The 15,550-nt window shown below is 33.1% G+C and overlaps 2 protein-coding genes, 1 long non-coding RNA gene and 3 other non-coding genes across 6 annotated transcripts; all 6 read right to left on the minus strand.

Moving 5' to 3' along the window:
- Positions 1 to 20: 20 nt before the first annotated feature.
- Positions 21 to 1,876, minus strand: LOC132278109 (uncharacterized). Its single transcript, XM_059779929.1, has 3 exons — positions 1,322 to 1,876; positions 318 to 503; positions 21 to 56 (listed from the first exon to the last, which is right to left on the minus strand). Exons 1-3 carry the CDS (start codon positions 1,781 to 1,783, stop codon positions 21 to 23), a joined length of 684 nt encoding a protein of 227 aa, XP_059635912.1. The 5' UTR covers positions 1,784 to 1,876.
- A 2,870-nt stretch (positions 1,877 to 4,746) lies between these two features.
- Positions 4,747 to 7,812, minus strand: LOC132280046 (uncharacterized). Its single transcript, XR_009471440.1, has 2 exons — positions 6,002 to 7,812; positions 4,747 to 5,042 (listed from the first exon to the last, which is right to left on the minus strand). It is a non-coding gene; the product is annotated as an uncharacterized LOC132280046 (long non-coding RNA).
- LOC132280629 (small nucleolar RNA snR60/Z15/Z230/Z193/J17) lies at positions 6,410 to 6,497 on the minus strand. The gene has a single exon (XR_009471636.1). It is a non-coding gene; the product is annotated as a small nucleolar RNA snR60/Z15/Z230/Z193/J17 (small nucleolar RNA).
- Positions 6,583 to 6,660, minus strand: LOC132280639 (small nucleolar RNA U83). Its single transcript, XR_009471646.1, has one exon. It is a non-coding gene; the product is annotated as a small nucleolar RNA U83 (small nucleolar RNA).
- On the minus strand, positions 6,868 to 6,964 carry LOC132280633 (small nucleolar RNA Z43). Its single transcript, XR_009471640.1, has one exon. It is a non-coding gene; the product is annotated as a small nucleolar RNA Z43 (small nucleolar RNA).
- A 490-nt stretch (positions 7,813 to 8,302) lies between the features above and the next one.
- LOC132280044 (protein LIKE COV 1-like) lies at positions 8,303 to 15,096 on the minus strand. The gene is made up of 7 exons (XM_059782148.1): positions 14,883 to 15,096; positions 14,017 to 14,069; positions 12,156 to 12,265; positions 10,701 to 10,868; positions 10,523 to 10,620; positions 8,834 to 8,960; positions 8,303 to 8,672 (listed from the first exon to the last, which is right to left on the minus strand). Exons 1-7 carry the CDS (start codon positions 15,027 to 15,029, stop codon positions 8,575 to 8,577), a joined length of 801 nt encoding a protein of 266 aa, XP_059638131.1. The 5' UTR covers positions 15,030 to 15,096; the 3' UTR covers positions 8,303 to 8,574.
- Between the last annotated feature and the right edge of the window lie 454 nt (positions 15,097 to 15,550).

The following is a 15,550-nucleotide window of genomic DNA, read 5'->3' on the forward strand; positions in this document are numbered from 1 at the left end:
ATCCATAAAGTTCATTAAAATCACATAAATTCAAGTAAAGAGATGGATGCCTTAAGCTACCAATCAAAAATAAAGAAGAGAAATATACTGTCATAAATTTGCAAAGATCTCAATCAATTGAACTTCCATGTTAATGAGACTAATTTCTTATTCATGAGGTTTTTGTTGCTAATTTAAGTACTTCAGATTATTTTAGGATATTGTAGAGTGCTCATTTGAGTAATTGGGATTATTTTAAGACAGTGCAAGCGCATCAATTGAAAATTTGTTTCAATCACTTACCAACCTACAATTGAAGGTCATGTCTTAAATCTTACCTGACCAGTTGCTACTGTAAGCTCTGAATAGATGAGAGTAACAGGGGTGGAGCTGACATGGATACCAAAAAATGTCGCGGGATTGTCTACGATCATCTTCACAGAACAGTTTATGGTCAGTATCTTGGTTGGAACCCCTGTCCAATCTGAACCTTGGCCATAGTAGAAATTGTTCACCGTCAGACTCTGCAAGAAAACCATTTCTTGTAAGGAAGCAAACAACTAACTTAGTAAAGCTCAAAATTAAAGTATTTCAGAAACACTGCTAAAAACTTTGGACATGAAAGATAGTACAGAGACCAGTTTATATCCTACCACGAGTGTTGAATGTTGGTAAGGAATCCGCAGTTTAAAAGACAAATTTATTTGTTTCAATTTTGATAGAAAATTGTTGAAACCAAAGGTTCACTAAGGACTTTCACTGATTTGGGAGCAACCTTGAGTGTAGATATTTCTTTGGATGGCCAAAGCCAGAATCTGGTCACAATATTCACTTAAAAGACCTCATAAATTGAATCTGAACTAGCCCATCACTCCTACCAATTAATAAATTTGCAAAGCTCAACTCTGAAACACCTAGTCGGTCCAAACAGTGCCCACACCCCCGCCCAGTTCTCAGAGTTCCTTTCTTCTCTCTTTACCGTCTCTGAAACCTTGAAATATGACTTGATAATTAAGACCCAAAGCCACTAGGACAAAGGTAGACAGGTACTTCTTGGAGTTATCAATTCTTACTGTGCTAAAAAAAAATAGGATCTGGAGAATAAAAAAATCCATTGGGCATAGTATCCAGATATTTAAAAAAAAAAAAAAAACAATCCTTTGATGTTGTGTCCGACATGACTACATCAATACATATATATGTGTGTGTGAGAGTGCGTGTACCACATATATATATATATACAGATCTTCGAAATAGCTGTAGTTTATAATAGTGCTTGCGTATACAAATACATTCACATCGTATATAGTGAAGTCATTAAAGAATGGAATTTGGGTTATACCTTCACAGCAACCTTTGTCCGGTAAGGCCTACTAGCACCCCAAATGACGAGACAGAACAAGGTGAAGACCAAAACGAAGCCCACAATAGCAATAAAACACCGGCAACGCCTAGTATACGCTTTTTCATCATACATGTCATCATAATCTCCCTCTTCTTCAATCACATTGAACTCCCGCCACCCCTTCTCATTCCTTTTCCGATTCACCTTCGATGACCGGAACATCCCGGAGACCCGACTGGCCGAAGAAGCTCGAGAATGGGGCCCAAACATGGACGATGAATGAGAAGGGGATTCCATGGGGCTATTGAAGGCCGGTGTGGCTTGCATGGACGAAGATTTGTCGCCATCGTGAGAGTCACGAGAAGGACTCTGTACGTAGTACACAGGTCGTTTTGGAGATCTTGGTGATGATGGTGCTAAACTTGTTGTTGAATCTGTTTCGGACTTGGCGTGTATCATCTTTGATATATCTGAGATTTAACAAAGAAAATGAATTGAAACAAATGAAATTAATTAATTTCACTTGGCTTTTTTAGCCAAAAATTGAATGCTTATAGCAAATCCTCTAAAATATTGAAATAAATATCAAATTTAGATATTTCAATTGACATTGACACTTGAATTCGACTAGCTAAAAAACAAAAAACACTTACCTTAAGTCGAGCGATTCAAGGCAAGCTGATTGCACAGTTCTTCTTCTCTCCGTAGAAAGTCATCATTGAATTTCAACTGATTACAGATGCCGATGATTGCGTAATTTTCAACTCTCTCTCTCTGTGGAAATTCAATATGAAGAAACGGTAGAATTGACACTGAAATATGAATGTAATTCCTTATGAATTATTACGGACGTTAGAACATATATAGAGATGGAAAAAAAAAAAGAAACTGCGTGATTGATGCAACATTTACATTTCGAACAAAGCAAAGTTTGAGAGTGGAGATGTATTATACTACACAGATTATATCGGTCCTGAAAGTGTAAGAACAACTGGATCAGTGTAATAGTTTCTCACGCGGTCACACCTGTTTATTCTCTCTCTAACCACTGAGCGAGAAAGGTGAAAACGGAAAGGAGTTAATTTCGTCTTTTTTCTGAGCAAACAAACAGAAAACAGCGCAGGACTAGTTCACTCCCACTCGATCAAGCTCGAGAGACGGAGAGAGGTGTTAAGAAGACAACACAGCAAGTTTAGGTTCGGATACCGTGTCCGAGACGGAGCCTCGGAACATTTCGCTGGCAAAACGGGAAGGCTCGGACACCAACTGTCAGCAGCCTCGGATTTCCGGTTATTGCTAACGTAGTCGGAAAGTGGCCCGCACTATATTTATTATTATTATTATTATTATTTTGCTTTCTCGTTTGACTGTATTAAGTGATCATTAATTGACAAAAAAAAAGTGATCATTAAACCCATAGTGAGACCAAATCGCCCACACCTAAGCCCACAAGTCCTAACCACCTTAGATATGAACCATGACTCTCTTTCATATGAATCATGATGCTCATGAATCTCACTTGTATGCTATCAATTGCTTAGTAGTAACTATTATTTTTCTTGTAATATATATTGGGGAGGAGGAAATATATATATATATATATATTTATATAATGCTATTGTGAATCAAAACAAATAAGTTGATTAAACAACGTAATTAAAAAAAAAAAAAGTGACCAATAAATGTATGAATAAGATTTTCATATCTAAAAAGTCCAAAGGAGAATGTTAGTCAAAAGATGCATAGATTCGTTAAAATAAATAAATAAATAAGATGCATAGATGAAATTTTTGAATAAGGTATTCATCTTTCCTTTTTGGTTTTAAAATAATTGTCTCAAATTCAAAATTTAATGTAATTTTGAATAAGGTATTCATCTTTTCTTTTTTGTTTCAAAATAATTGTTTCAAATTCAAAATTTAATGTACTAATTTTAAAATATTTTAAATTTACCATAATTGTCTTGAAGTTATAAAAGCATGTGAGTCTAATATTTAAAAATTTATTTTCTACCACTATAATAAAATAAAAAAAACATATATTAAAATATATACTTTAAAAAGTAAAGTTCCAAAGGAACAGTTTTTATGGGATGAGTAGGGGTGGCCACAATTCGGATTGGATCCCAACAGTTTGGAAAACTTTGAATCCGTCATGATTCATGATCGGATCAATCAGATCCGTTGTATGACAGATTGGATATGCAGATTGAAGTTTTTCTTAAATAATCTAATATTATTTATTTTTAACCATAGATAAAATTTAAATTTATCACCATTAATTCATATATTTAAATGATCATTAACTAATACATTTTTAGAGTCCATTAAATAATCATCAACTAATTAAATTAACTAATACATTATTTGAATATATATATATATATATATATATATATAAATCTTACTGATCGGATTTTACGAATTTAATTTTTTATTATTTTGTCACCGATTCGTGCGTGTAACAATCCGAACCGATCGAATCGGATTTGATTCGCAGATTCACGAATTATTTACCATATCCTAGGGAAAGGAGATAGTATTAGTCTTTCATTCTTGATTTAAATTTTCATTCTAAATAAATATTATCTTAAATATTTATATAAAAGGCAAAAGTGAAAAAAATAATAATAAATAAATAAATAAACAACTTGAAGTTTTACAAAGGGTCAAAATACCCACCTCAAGTATCAAAGTGAGCAAATCAGTCTCTCTAGCTTCAAAACTAAGCAAAGTGCAGCTTTCATGTTGACTTCATTGTACAATGACCAAATTATCCTTTTTAATTTACTTTTTTTAAAAAAAATAAAAAAATACGGAAACACCCTCATTTGTTAAACTCATACCATTTCCCCCAACTTGACCATGTTTGAATTTATATGTATATATGTCTACATATATGTATCTTTCTCTCATCATGTGTTGTTTGTTTGTATTCTAGTTTATTTTTGGTGCAATGGGAAGACTTAATATTTATTTTTCACCTTCAAAAAAGAAACGAGTATTTTTTTGTTCAAGTTCTACTATCAGTTATGGCCGTGTGTGTGTTACTATTCAATATGACCTCTATTTTAAATTAATGCAATAATATTTGTTATTCAGTAAGTGTTGGTTCTGTTGCATTTGTTTGGTAGTTAGTCAGTAATGACTTTTTTTAGGGCCCCGTAGGGATCCACCCCAAGTTACAAACCTGTGCCACGCGCGCCAAGCTCCAACCATCACAGCTACGCCCCGGGGGCAATAATGTTTTTTTTTGGTGCAGCTAGTTCCTTATTTTTTAACTTCATCATTTTTTATTTAGTGACTGCTCCATTGATCAAACGAATAAGTGAACACATGGTCAACCTTAGTATTACATAGTGATCATTACCGATTTTATTAGTACATTCGAGTTTTGGTATGATGATCCATTTAAAAAAAAACTAACAAATATATTATTAGTGTTGATTCAAATGATAAAATTCAATACACAAAAATAAAAATTCAGTTTATCAATTCAAGGAAAAAAGAAAAATAAACAAAATACAATCAGATTATGAAATTCAAGTTTATATGTTCTCTCCAACGAAAACCTTTTGCTAACATTGGCATTATAGAATAATGAATGGCAATATTGGTAAAACAAGTCACATGCTTCAAGGGGCTGCCTTAAGTCACATTGGGGTAAATCGCTACGTATTGATTTGCTAACTTTGACATTTCAGTAAGGTATTTTGCTCCTGCGTCAAACGTCAAGAAATTAGGGCAATACTTGTTTATTTATGAGTAAGTAGAAAATTTATACTTAGGCTTGATGAGGCACAAAAATAAAATTACAAGTGTCTCTAAAATAAAAAATAATAAAAATTAAAAAAATTAAATATTTATAAAAATGCAAATCAAATCCTAATTTAATTATCTCAAACTATTTCATTCATTGTTTAATATGTAATCTTTATATATACAATTCTTAAATCTAACTTCTTTAATTTTTCGTTTTTAAGTTGTTTATCCCCAAGGACATTGTTTCTAAAATTATCCTTTTTTAAAATATCGCTTAAAATGGTGTGAGAGAGAATTAGATTTAGAACACATTAAGTTTAAATGTACAAAAATTAAGAATAAGTAAATAGTAGCGTGTATTTTTGTGAGACAGATATGGTTACTGAAAAATTAATGAAATTCTTGACCATAAGGAACATATTTAAACAGCCGAACCTTGAATCCCTCAAATATTATCCGATCCTTCATAAATCTGACAATATATAAAAGATATCAAAAAATATTTAGAGGATCATTTTTTCCAGTTAATAGACATGTTTTTCATTGATTTTTTTTTTTTTTTTTCATTTTCGATCTCTATCAAATTCTAAATTATGTATTATTGCTGTTTGTTACATTTTCCATTACAGAAGCCGAAATCAGACCGTTCAAGGGCGAAGTAAGAAAAAAAATTGAAAATCACATATAAATTCTGATAACACCCTAATAAAAAACTAATATTTACATTTGAACAAACAAAATTAAAAAATATATAGCGTTAAAGTCATTATTTTTACTATTAAAAATACAGACACTATCACATTTAATTAATTTTTTCACCAAATTTATTATTCAGTTATAAACACTTTAATTTTTTAGTATTCAAATTTGTTTGCAAAATTGAATTTTTACCGGGTTGTATTATCCATATGCATACCATATAGTGGCCTTTTTTGCTCCCAATTAGGGAAGCTTTAGGCTTTAGCCTTCTCAGTATTCAGAAATCAGATCCTTTGTAGAACATGTAGGAGTACACTCCATAGGGATAGTCTTCGCTTGCTCCAATAATACACCTGCCATGACCAACCACGGCAGCATTTAGAAAATAATAAAGGAATTTTAAGTTTTGTGCTCCAAAATCACGATGACCTATGTCCCAGCCCGGAGTTCTCTGATTTATGGGACCAAATGAAGCCATTCGGTTCGACGACTGCTACTCCCTACCACTCATCGTCATCGTTTAGAATAGCACCACTCGTTTAAAAAACAAAATCCAGTTTTTCTATTAACATACACAAATAGACAATAGAATGAAGGATTAAATCAATTATTAATTAGGCAAAATGGTGGTCATCAGATAGGAGCGAAAGACATTCAAATTTTATAATCACAAAGATTATCAGTTGAACTATGCTATTCATCACATGACCACACACCCTTAACAAACAAAAACAAAAACAAAAACAAATTAACAAAAATAAAATAGATATTCATTTGTTAAATGAGAAAAATAATTTGAACCTCAGAAGGAAGGCAGTAGATTTGATTGTAATCATAATTTATCAGATGACAATAAATTCTCCTTCATCATAGGAAAATTATATATAACTTTTAACATTACATAAATACAACAAAGACAATACTATCTATCAATTTGGCCTCATAGAGAAGATTATATAATCAACACAATATGTTTCAGACATATGCTTGTCAATTTTTTTTCGTATAATCATCGGCCACGCAGCTAAAAATATTAGAAAAAAAAAAAAATTAATAATAAAAAATATGAAATAAAGAATGTGAGGACTCAGTTTATGGGTGGTGATATATCAGGATGGTCGGCAAGGCATATCTGCCGTTACGACGAACGAGACCTTATCACAATATATCATCATAGTACCTCCATTTTTTAAACAGACCATATACGAACATATACAATATATCTAAAACAATAGTAGTAAAATTGGTAGATTTAAACTCAGATCCACATCCAATACTAAACTAATTTCCAATTCAAACATATGATTGATATTACAAAGAAAAGCCAAAAAAATTAGCAGTAAATTAGCCACTCGTACATCTATTACACAAGACTGTGCATACCATTGTGAGTGAAAAGAGAGAAATAGGGAGGCCAGGAACAGACCTGCGAGAGAGGCGATTGACCTCGTCTACCATCAAAACCCTAACTTGGGACAAACGCATAAAACCCTAACTCTGAAAAAGCCAGAGTGACGCTTGTAGTTATATAGAGGCATCTGGGAGCTAGGGTTTCTTCTCGTGCCAGCTGGATTCTACCATCAGACGCCGTGTGCGTTGTAGCACTTGGCCCCACAGTTTTGAGGACCTATGAAATTTAGAGATAATAGGTTACATAGAAAAGGAAATAGATTGAAAAAATAGGATTTTTGTAATTTTTTTTTTTTTTTTTTTTAAAGGGGAAAATTTTGTTAGATAGAAAAGGAAATATATAGAAAAAAATAGAATTTTTGTATCCTTCTATTTTTTTTTTTTTTCAAATAGGGAAAATAAATTTTTTGTAACCCACTATTTTTTTTTTCAAATAGAGAAAATAAAATTTTTGTTTTTATTTTGAATTCTTATTTTATTTAACAAGTTCATTGATATTATTGTACCCAGTAACTTCATCCATATTTGAAGACTAATAACACTGTTTTTTTTCTAGGTCAATTAATTCCGTCATTTTTTTTTTATATACATTACTATTATTATTATTATTATTATTATTATTTTACTATATTTTATAAAACAAGAGCAATTTAAGTATCTAGATTATAATATAAAATTTTCTATCATAATCAAATATTTACTAGAACCAAACGGAGTTTAATAGGTATTCTCTCCATCTTTTTAAAATATATATTTTTTAGTCCTAATATAATGATATAACCATTTGCTTCTTTCAAACTTTTTTATCAAGTTATTTTCATGAAAAATAAGTAATCTTGTAAATGATACATCCCAACTTGTGAGGTAACATACTTGGGCTTATTTCCCACCTTTAAAAAATTGTTCCTGATAATGAATTCTAACTTGAAAAAAAACAAAAACAAAATATCAATTGCAATGCTACACCATTGGATGGACCATAATAACATGCTTGCTATATAAATCTTCGTATAACCTAGTTCAATCAGACAAATATATACCAGAGTTGCTACTATTTTTTGTCTACAAAGTCCATTTTGGAACACTAAAGAGATATTAGTAACATCCGTAACAGCAAAAAGGTAAAAGTAAAATTAACTTTCGGGAAAAACACAACCCAATGCCAAAGCCCCTTTCACTGGTAATATAAACCAACTATTTTCCAAGGACGTATATTTTACATGAAAACGGATGCTACAAATGCCATCAGAATCCAACACTCGACCATCAAAAAACCAAAACCCGTTGGCAGATTCCTAATATGATCACAAGGCCATTAGGATGACAAAAACTGATACAGGAGACGGTGAAACAAATCACTACATTAAAATGTCTTCACTCTCAGCGTCTGTCGGGCCTACTTCTGTCCACTTGAATATTTCCTGAATCCAGGGTTGAGAGGATCTGGGGCATTGACATACCTCCTGACACAACAATTTCTGCCAAACAAAAATGTAGACATGATGATACCCCAATAAGCTGATGATTAAATGGGCTCTGATTGAAACTGAACACAATTTTCCTCTTCATTTATATGACAAAATCAGGTTACATACAAAAGTAAATTCATTAAAGTACCAAAAGAGAAACAAATTCTTACCAATTCCTTCCCGAACTGGTAAATTTGGTCTAATAACATCCTTGGAATTGACCAGGAATATATCACCAATGTAAAGATGGTTGGTGGGAACATAAACACAGCATAGCTCCTCCTCTCCTATATCACTCTGGATTTTGAGGAAATAAATAGTTAAGGATTCCAATGCTAATGAAGTCTGATAATCAACCAATAAGATAAACCTGCCATATTCACAGGTTTCCACACACACACACAAAAAAATTTACGAAAATAAAAATAAAAAATAAAAAAAAAAGGGCCACATGCTCCCATTTCCTGAACAGACTTCACATGAGCAACCAAAGATCATTACTTATAGTAGTTAAACACCGAGGAATAAGGGTCAAGAAAAACCGTCTCTTCTGAACCCAATACCACATACAAAGCATCAGACTTGAGACACCAAATTTCGTCTCAACTGAGCAAGAAATCAAAAATATTTAAAGAAATAAATTTAAGATGGTGAAGACGGCCAGAACAAGAGAGACTAATTGAGAAGATGATACAATCAGATGGGAGGCATGTGCCGGTCAATTATAGTAAAAGATACTCACAGATGGCTTATGAGGTTATTCGAAAGCTGGAAGTTGTTAGTGCTGCACCATCAATATGTGTATAGACACACATGCGCACATGTGTATATATCTATATATGCTTTGGAGAGGGGAGGCTTGTGTTGAATCACACGTCCCTCCAAATATGAGGCTCAACCAAAATGTAACATTAATTCAACCCAGCAGTAAATGGACCCCTCATATAGTTATTTTCTGGTGGGAAACCAGAAAAAACAAGCATCTGTCTGGCATGCAAGGGGTAAATGCTCTCAACCTTTAAATAGGTTAATAGAAAACCAAGCCTACAAAATTCAGACTAAAATGGAAGCACCACCACTAGTACCACTCAATAGTTGAGCATAACAAACAACATCCATACCACACATTTATGTGCAGTGTGAATTTATGATGCATAACTCATATGCAAATCTCAGGGACCATTGTTTGGTGCACTACTGAAAAGGATGACAGGCATGAGGATGCAGGCTAGAATCCTGAGAGCTGCAAATAATGTGAAAGGTAGGTCTGTATGTAGTCTACCCCTCCTGGCACTCTTGATTAACGAAGACCATCCTGAGCAATGACCCTCTTAACTCACACAAAACTAGTGCATGGACACACACACAAGCAAAAGCAGTTGAACATATGACAGGGGAAAACATACAAAATCTGGTCATTATAGTTCAAAATGACAAGAATCAAAAGTGAATGTGCTTTCTTATTAACTGAAAATCTGGCACTAAAATTTTTTATTGCTCAATAAATTCTGGTAAAATTTTAAGCAATGCAACAATCCAGGTTCCCAGAGTTGAACACAACAAGCATGTTCTTTTTTTCCTAGTTAACACAACAAGCATGTTCACTCTGTGGTTTAACATAAATATGAGATGATAATAGTTCTACAATAACTAAAAACAAGATACACACAACTGAGTTGACAATAGTATCAGAACATCAATATTTTTACCACCAAACATTAGCCTGAGTGGTATACACTTCAGCTCCCAAGGAGGAAGTTGACGGTTCCAGCTTCGGTTGGAACAATGTGGGTGTGTGAGTGAGTCTTACCTACTAAAAAATACAAACAAAAATAAAAAAATCAATCATTTATGCAGACCTGAAGGACAACGGATGAAGTGATGAATCCAAATGCATATTCACCAATACGTGGATGCCTTATGATGGCCACCTCCTTGAATGCCTGTTTGTTCTGATCTGCAATAATATTTAAATAAGAACATCAACAATCTAGCTACAACATCCATTCGATAAATATATGGGAAAAGGAAAATTACCTGGAGATATGGCGGCACTAATTTGCTTGGAGGCATTGTAGATATGACGAACAAATGGCATACGTTTGATGAACCACTCTCCGAGGCCCAGAATGGATGCCCCCAACCATGATGACATGAACACCCCAACCACGAAGATGAATGTTATGGAAGTAACAAAACCAAGACCTAATGAAGAAGCACGAGTGAGTGAAAATATCAAACAGACTTGCCCATAAGTAGCTTAGAAACTTTCTATTCTGATGTAGTTTGAGCTCTATCCAGTTACAACATTGACTGGGCCAAATTTTAGAAAGCCCACAAGTGTCTTTCCGGTTTTTTAGCTAGCATGTACAAGTAAGTCCCTTGTCGTAAAACGAGATTGGATATTAATGAATAGATCCCCTTGATTATAGGAGTATAAAAACCCTTCCAAAAATTTGAGTGGTTTATTGATCAAGCCCTCATGGAGGAGGGTACACTCTCTAATTTCCTTCTTGTTTTGCTGAATATTTTTATTCTATAGGTTTGGCCATTCTCGACTATTTACCAAAACCTGAACCAAAGGCTTAAATACAATGATTTATAACCCCTTGCCCTCAGTGACGATGCCACATGAAGCTCAATAGCCACTCATTTATTTTAATTTTGATTTCCGTATATGTATTCTTCAGTAGTTGCCCCCCTCAAAATTCTCAAAGCCTCTTTAGCAATCAACCCCGTCTTTTATCCCCCCGGACACTACAGTTCTCATGGATCTCTCGCTTAGACTCTCAAGGAAGAAGCACAAAATAGAATAGTTCTAGAAGTAATTTGACCTTAAGCCAGTATGCAAAAAACCCAAAGTCGTGCCCTGGAATAAAATTTTACTTGCTTTGCAACTGCTTACCCTATTACCTTGTTTGATCTGTTAACCCCTAATATTCCCTGATACAGAAAGCCTAAAAACCAACACAATTTTGCATGTATATAGATGTTCAAATGGTTCTAGTTTAGGTTCTTTGAACCTTCATATTTTCAGTGAATGAATGAAGAATTACTGCAAAGAAGAGAGCTGTGTGCATGAAACGTTAGCTTTGTGGCCCCTTAATTCTTTTCACTAGGAACAGTAAATCATGCGATGATCTTATCGGTAAGATTATTATGTCCAAAACAATGAATGAGGATGGGAAACAGTGGCAGTGAGAATATCATAAAATTCATTCTGAATAACCAACTGTAAATAAGAGACAACTCTTCAAGATGCTAAAGATATAAAAAATTCCCTATGCAATAAATATCTCCATGTCTACAAATTTAAATGAAGTATCTTATGGGCAAACTATAAATTCTTTATCGAGGCAAGACAACAAGACTACATGAAGTCACTTTGTACTGAAATTTAATTCCGAACAAATAATTTATACATCATTAACTTTATAATTGAAAGGAATAAATGAATAAAAAATCTAGTGGCTGAAAGATAGATATACTTACCAAAGACGTTAATTCCAAGTTGAGCATAAATTGGAGAGAAAAAGCCATCCACAAAATGAATAAACCACCATGTTACATAGAAAGTGATCGCTATTGGAAATAGGATGACACTGCAAAAGGGGTGAGTGTAATCAATAACTACAACAGCAAAACACAAGCACAAAGCTGAGTGCAAAATACAAATTATCAACACTGATAATTTTAGTTTAAATTGCAAACTACAATTCTGTAAAGAAAAGATACATATATAATTTTCCAAGTGAAATTCCAATACCATGGGAATCAACTACTAAAATTTTACAGCAGAACCAAAAGAAGGCAAATTTACTAGCAAGAAGCTTTAAATTGGTGGAAACGATGGTAATAGACGATTACATGTGACCATGGTTGGTTACTTTGGCCAACATTGTAGTAATTTTGCAGCACAACATAGTTTGCCAAACAAACTGTTAAAATTCCTTATCACAAAACTGTGTAACTTATCATCATGGTTTTTAAACAAATTTTGTATCTTATTAATCTATATTTTATTAGGTAACAAAGAACGGTCAAGATTTGTTTAATTTAAGATTACAGTTCATTCCAGGTGAGTTAATAATTAACCCATATAGATTTCGTAATGACACTCCATTAATGAATGGTTTCTACTATTATGCTGCACATATTGAGTTCTCACCCAAAATCTGAACAGATTGTGATGCTTCTTTTTCTTTTCTTTTCTTTTTTTTCTTTTTTTTCTTTTGATAAAGTCGGATTGGGATGCTTTCTTCTCTGACTCGAGTTCTTTTCCTTTTTCTCATACCATTACTAATTTTTTGATGGACCATTGTTGTTGGCATCATTTTTTATTTCCCCTGCCTCCTTCCAACAAGTATTGTCCAATTTTAATAATCAGTTGCTTTCAACCTATGAAATTCAATTAATTTCAATCCCCTACACAGTGTGCTCACATCAGAACTAGCAGCTGCGAAGATAATACTTCCAGCAAGTAAAATTGCAATCTTATAAAGCAACAAATGCTTGCTCTAGCTAAAATCGATTCTAAAATATCTAACATGGAAACCTGATAGACTTTATCATCCAAAAAGTATATTTATGCAGCTTATTCAGGGGTCATAACATTTTGAAAGCACTCAATCATCCAAAATATAAAAGGTAAGCGCCCTTAGCTTTCAAATTCTACTTTATCTTTCTTTCTTTACATTTTTTGGTACAAGGAATAACTGCCACAAATTTGCGCCAGGTCCATAGACTCCGGATAGATCAGTGTACAACACAAAATTTATCCATGGACAGATAGAGAGAGAGGAGGTGGTTCTACCAATCTACCCTATGGCAAAGTTAACAAGTAGGCAAATGCTAACTAGCTCAATTAACAAGTAGCCATTCTTCAAGAAATGGGGCGATCTTCATGGAGTCAAAGATTTTGTACTAGTGCCAGGGGAGAAAATAATACATTTTTTTACAGTTCATATTATTATGATGTAGAGCATAATAATTTTCCAATGCATTTTATAATTCATCTCAAATGGCTCTTAATGACTCATCCTCAGGCAAGTGTAATCCCTAATCTTTATTTTTTTCCTTTTCTTCTTTTGCTCCAAAGATCCCTTTTTCTTTATTTCTTTCTTCTTCTTTTATTCCTTCCATATATTGAAAAATCACCATAGGCCCCAAAAAAATTGGGGCATAAACCATATCAGACATGAAGCATACAAAAACCATACAAAGTTCAAATCACCAAAAACTCAGCAAAATAATTAATTGACAGACATTAAGTCAACGTAAAAATAGAAAAATAAGAAGTTTTAATAAGCAATATTTCACTTTGTGAATTAAGAGAATGACAAAGAGAACGCACCATCCAGTCATGAACTTCTTTGAAGCCCAGCTCCTAATAACCTTGTAAAAGGTCTACACGTGACAATATGGCAAAAAAACATTTGTCAGAAAAATACCCTAAAAAGATATATGTATATATATACACAAATGTGCAAAAGCATATACATATGCAGAAGGGAAAAAAATGTAAACCTGGAGTTATGCCGCATTAGGATCCAGGAAAACCCTAGTCATGTAAATTCAGCTAAAACAAATTGTCTATTAGGTGGTTGTGTGGTAAGACAGTGGCATAATCACGTCCAACAGCCAGGGCTGCAACCTAGTGCTACTCTTCACCTTCAATGGTAGAAGGCCAAGGGTTCTAGTCCCAGTAAAGTGCGTGTATGAGTTTCAAATAGAAAAAAGAAATAGTGGCATAATCACAAAAACAAAATGGCATTTGTGTTGTAGAGAAGCTGTAAAACTACGTATTAAATTCATAGAAATTAAACATGAATTGAATATGCTAACAATAAATACAACAACAAAAACCAAACTCAAATTGATCAAACGGGCAACGTGCTAAAACATTAAAACCTAAAATGCATAGAAAAAGTTTTTTCTCCAGGTTTTTTCTCTATAATGTTCCTTCATTCACCTTTGTCAAGAACGCGATTACTCAACTACGTACTGCGTGCCAAAATTAGATAACGAGTAACTATAATCAACAAAAATATCTTCCAATCCGCAGCAATCAGCATAAACCAAAAACAACACATCGAAATCAGACATATAAATTAGATCAATCAATTCTCCAAACCCTAAAAATAATAACGATAGTTTAGAAAAGCTAATCATACAATTATATGCATATACATATATGTTAAGAGAGAGAGAGAAAGGGACCTCACGACCGGAGTGATGAGAAGAAGAGGCAGGGGTTGAAGGCTTGGAAGAGGGTTCATCGCTAACGGAGTCGGCGACTGGAATGAGAAGCTCTCGATCTCTTTCTCTGTTCGCCATTACGATTAACGACGATCTGTCATCGCCCATCACATCACCCGCCTTCAAATTCAACCACTCACCGCCACTGCCCGTTCAGTTTTCACGGAATGACCTTTTTAACTCTCTTGATTTTAATATTTATCCTTACGATTGAAAATGAGTCAAAAAAAAAAATGTTTACGTAATTTTGTATTAAGAGATTTAATATAATCTAATCAACCACGTTATATTTGAAAAATAAATCAATAATTGAAATCAAGAGACCTATCATTTTTTTTATCTTCATATATATATTCATATATTTATAATTATTAGTTATTACTCCGCATTGAATAATATATTTGAAATGTAAGTGTGTTATGTTACGATTTGCCTTGTACCGGTAATTAAATGTAATATTATTAAAAAATAATAATGTAATACCCAACAATAATCTATTTATTAATTGAAAGTATTACACGCTAGTGATAAGCAGTCAAGAATCATGAGGTGGATAATTTTTATTTTATTTTTTATGCAAATAACTTTTGATTACAATAATGGTAAGCCTAATATAATTTTGGACAAAT

This window comes from Cornus florida, unplaced genomic scaffold (genome assembly GCF_030987335.1).
Source record: "Cornus florida cultivar Cherokee Brave unplaced genomic scaffold, ASM3098733v1 CherokeeBrave_3.0.0_Hap2_Chr10, whole genome shotgun sequence".
NCBI lineage: Eukaryota > Viridiplantae > Streptophyta > Magnoliopsida > Cornales > Cornaceae > Cornus > Cornus florida.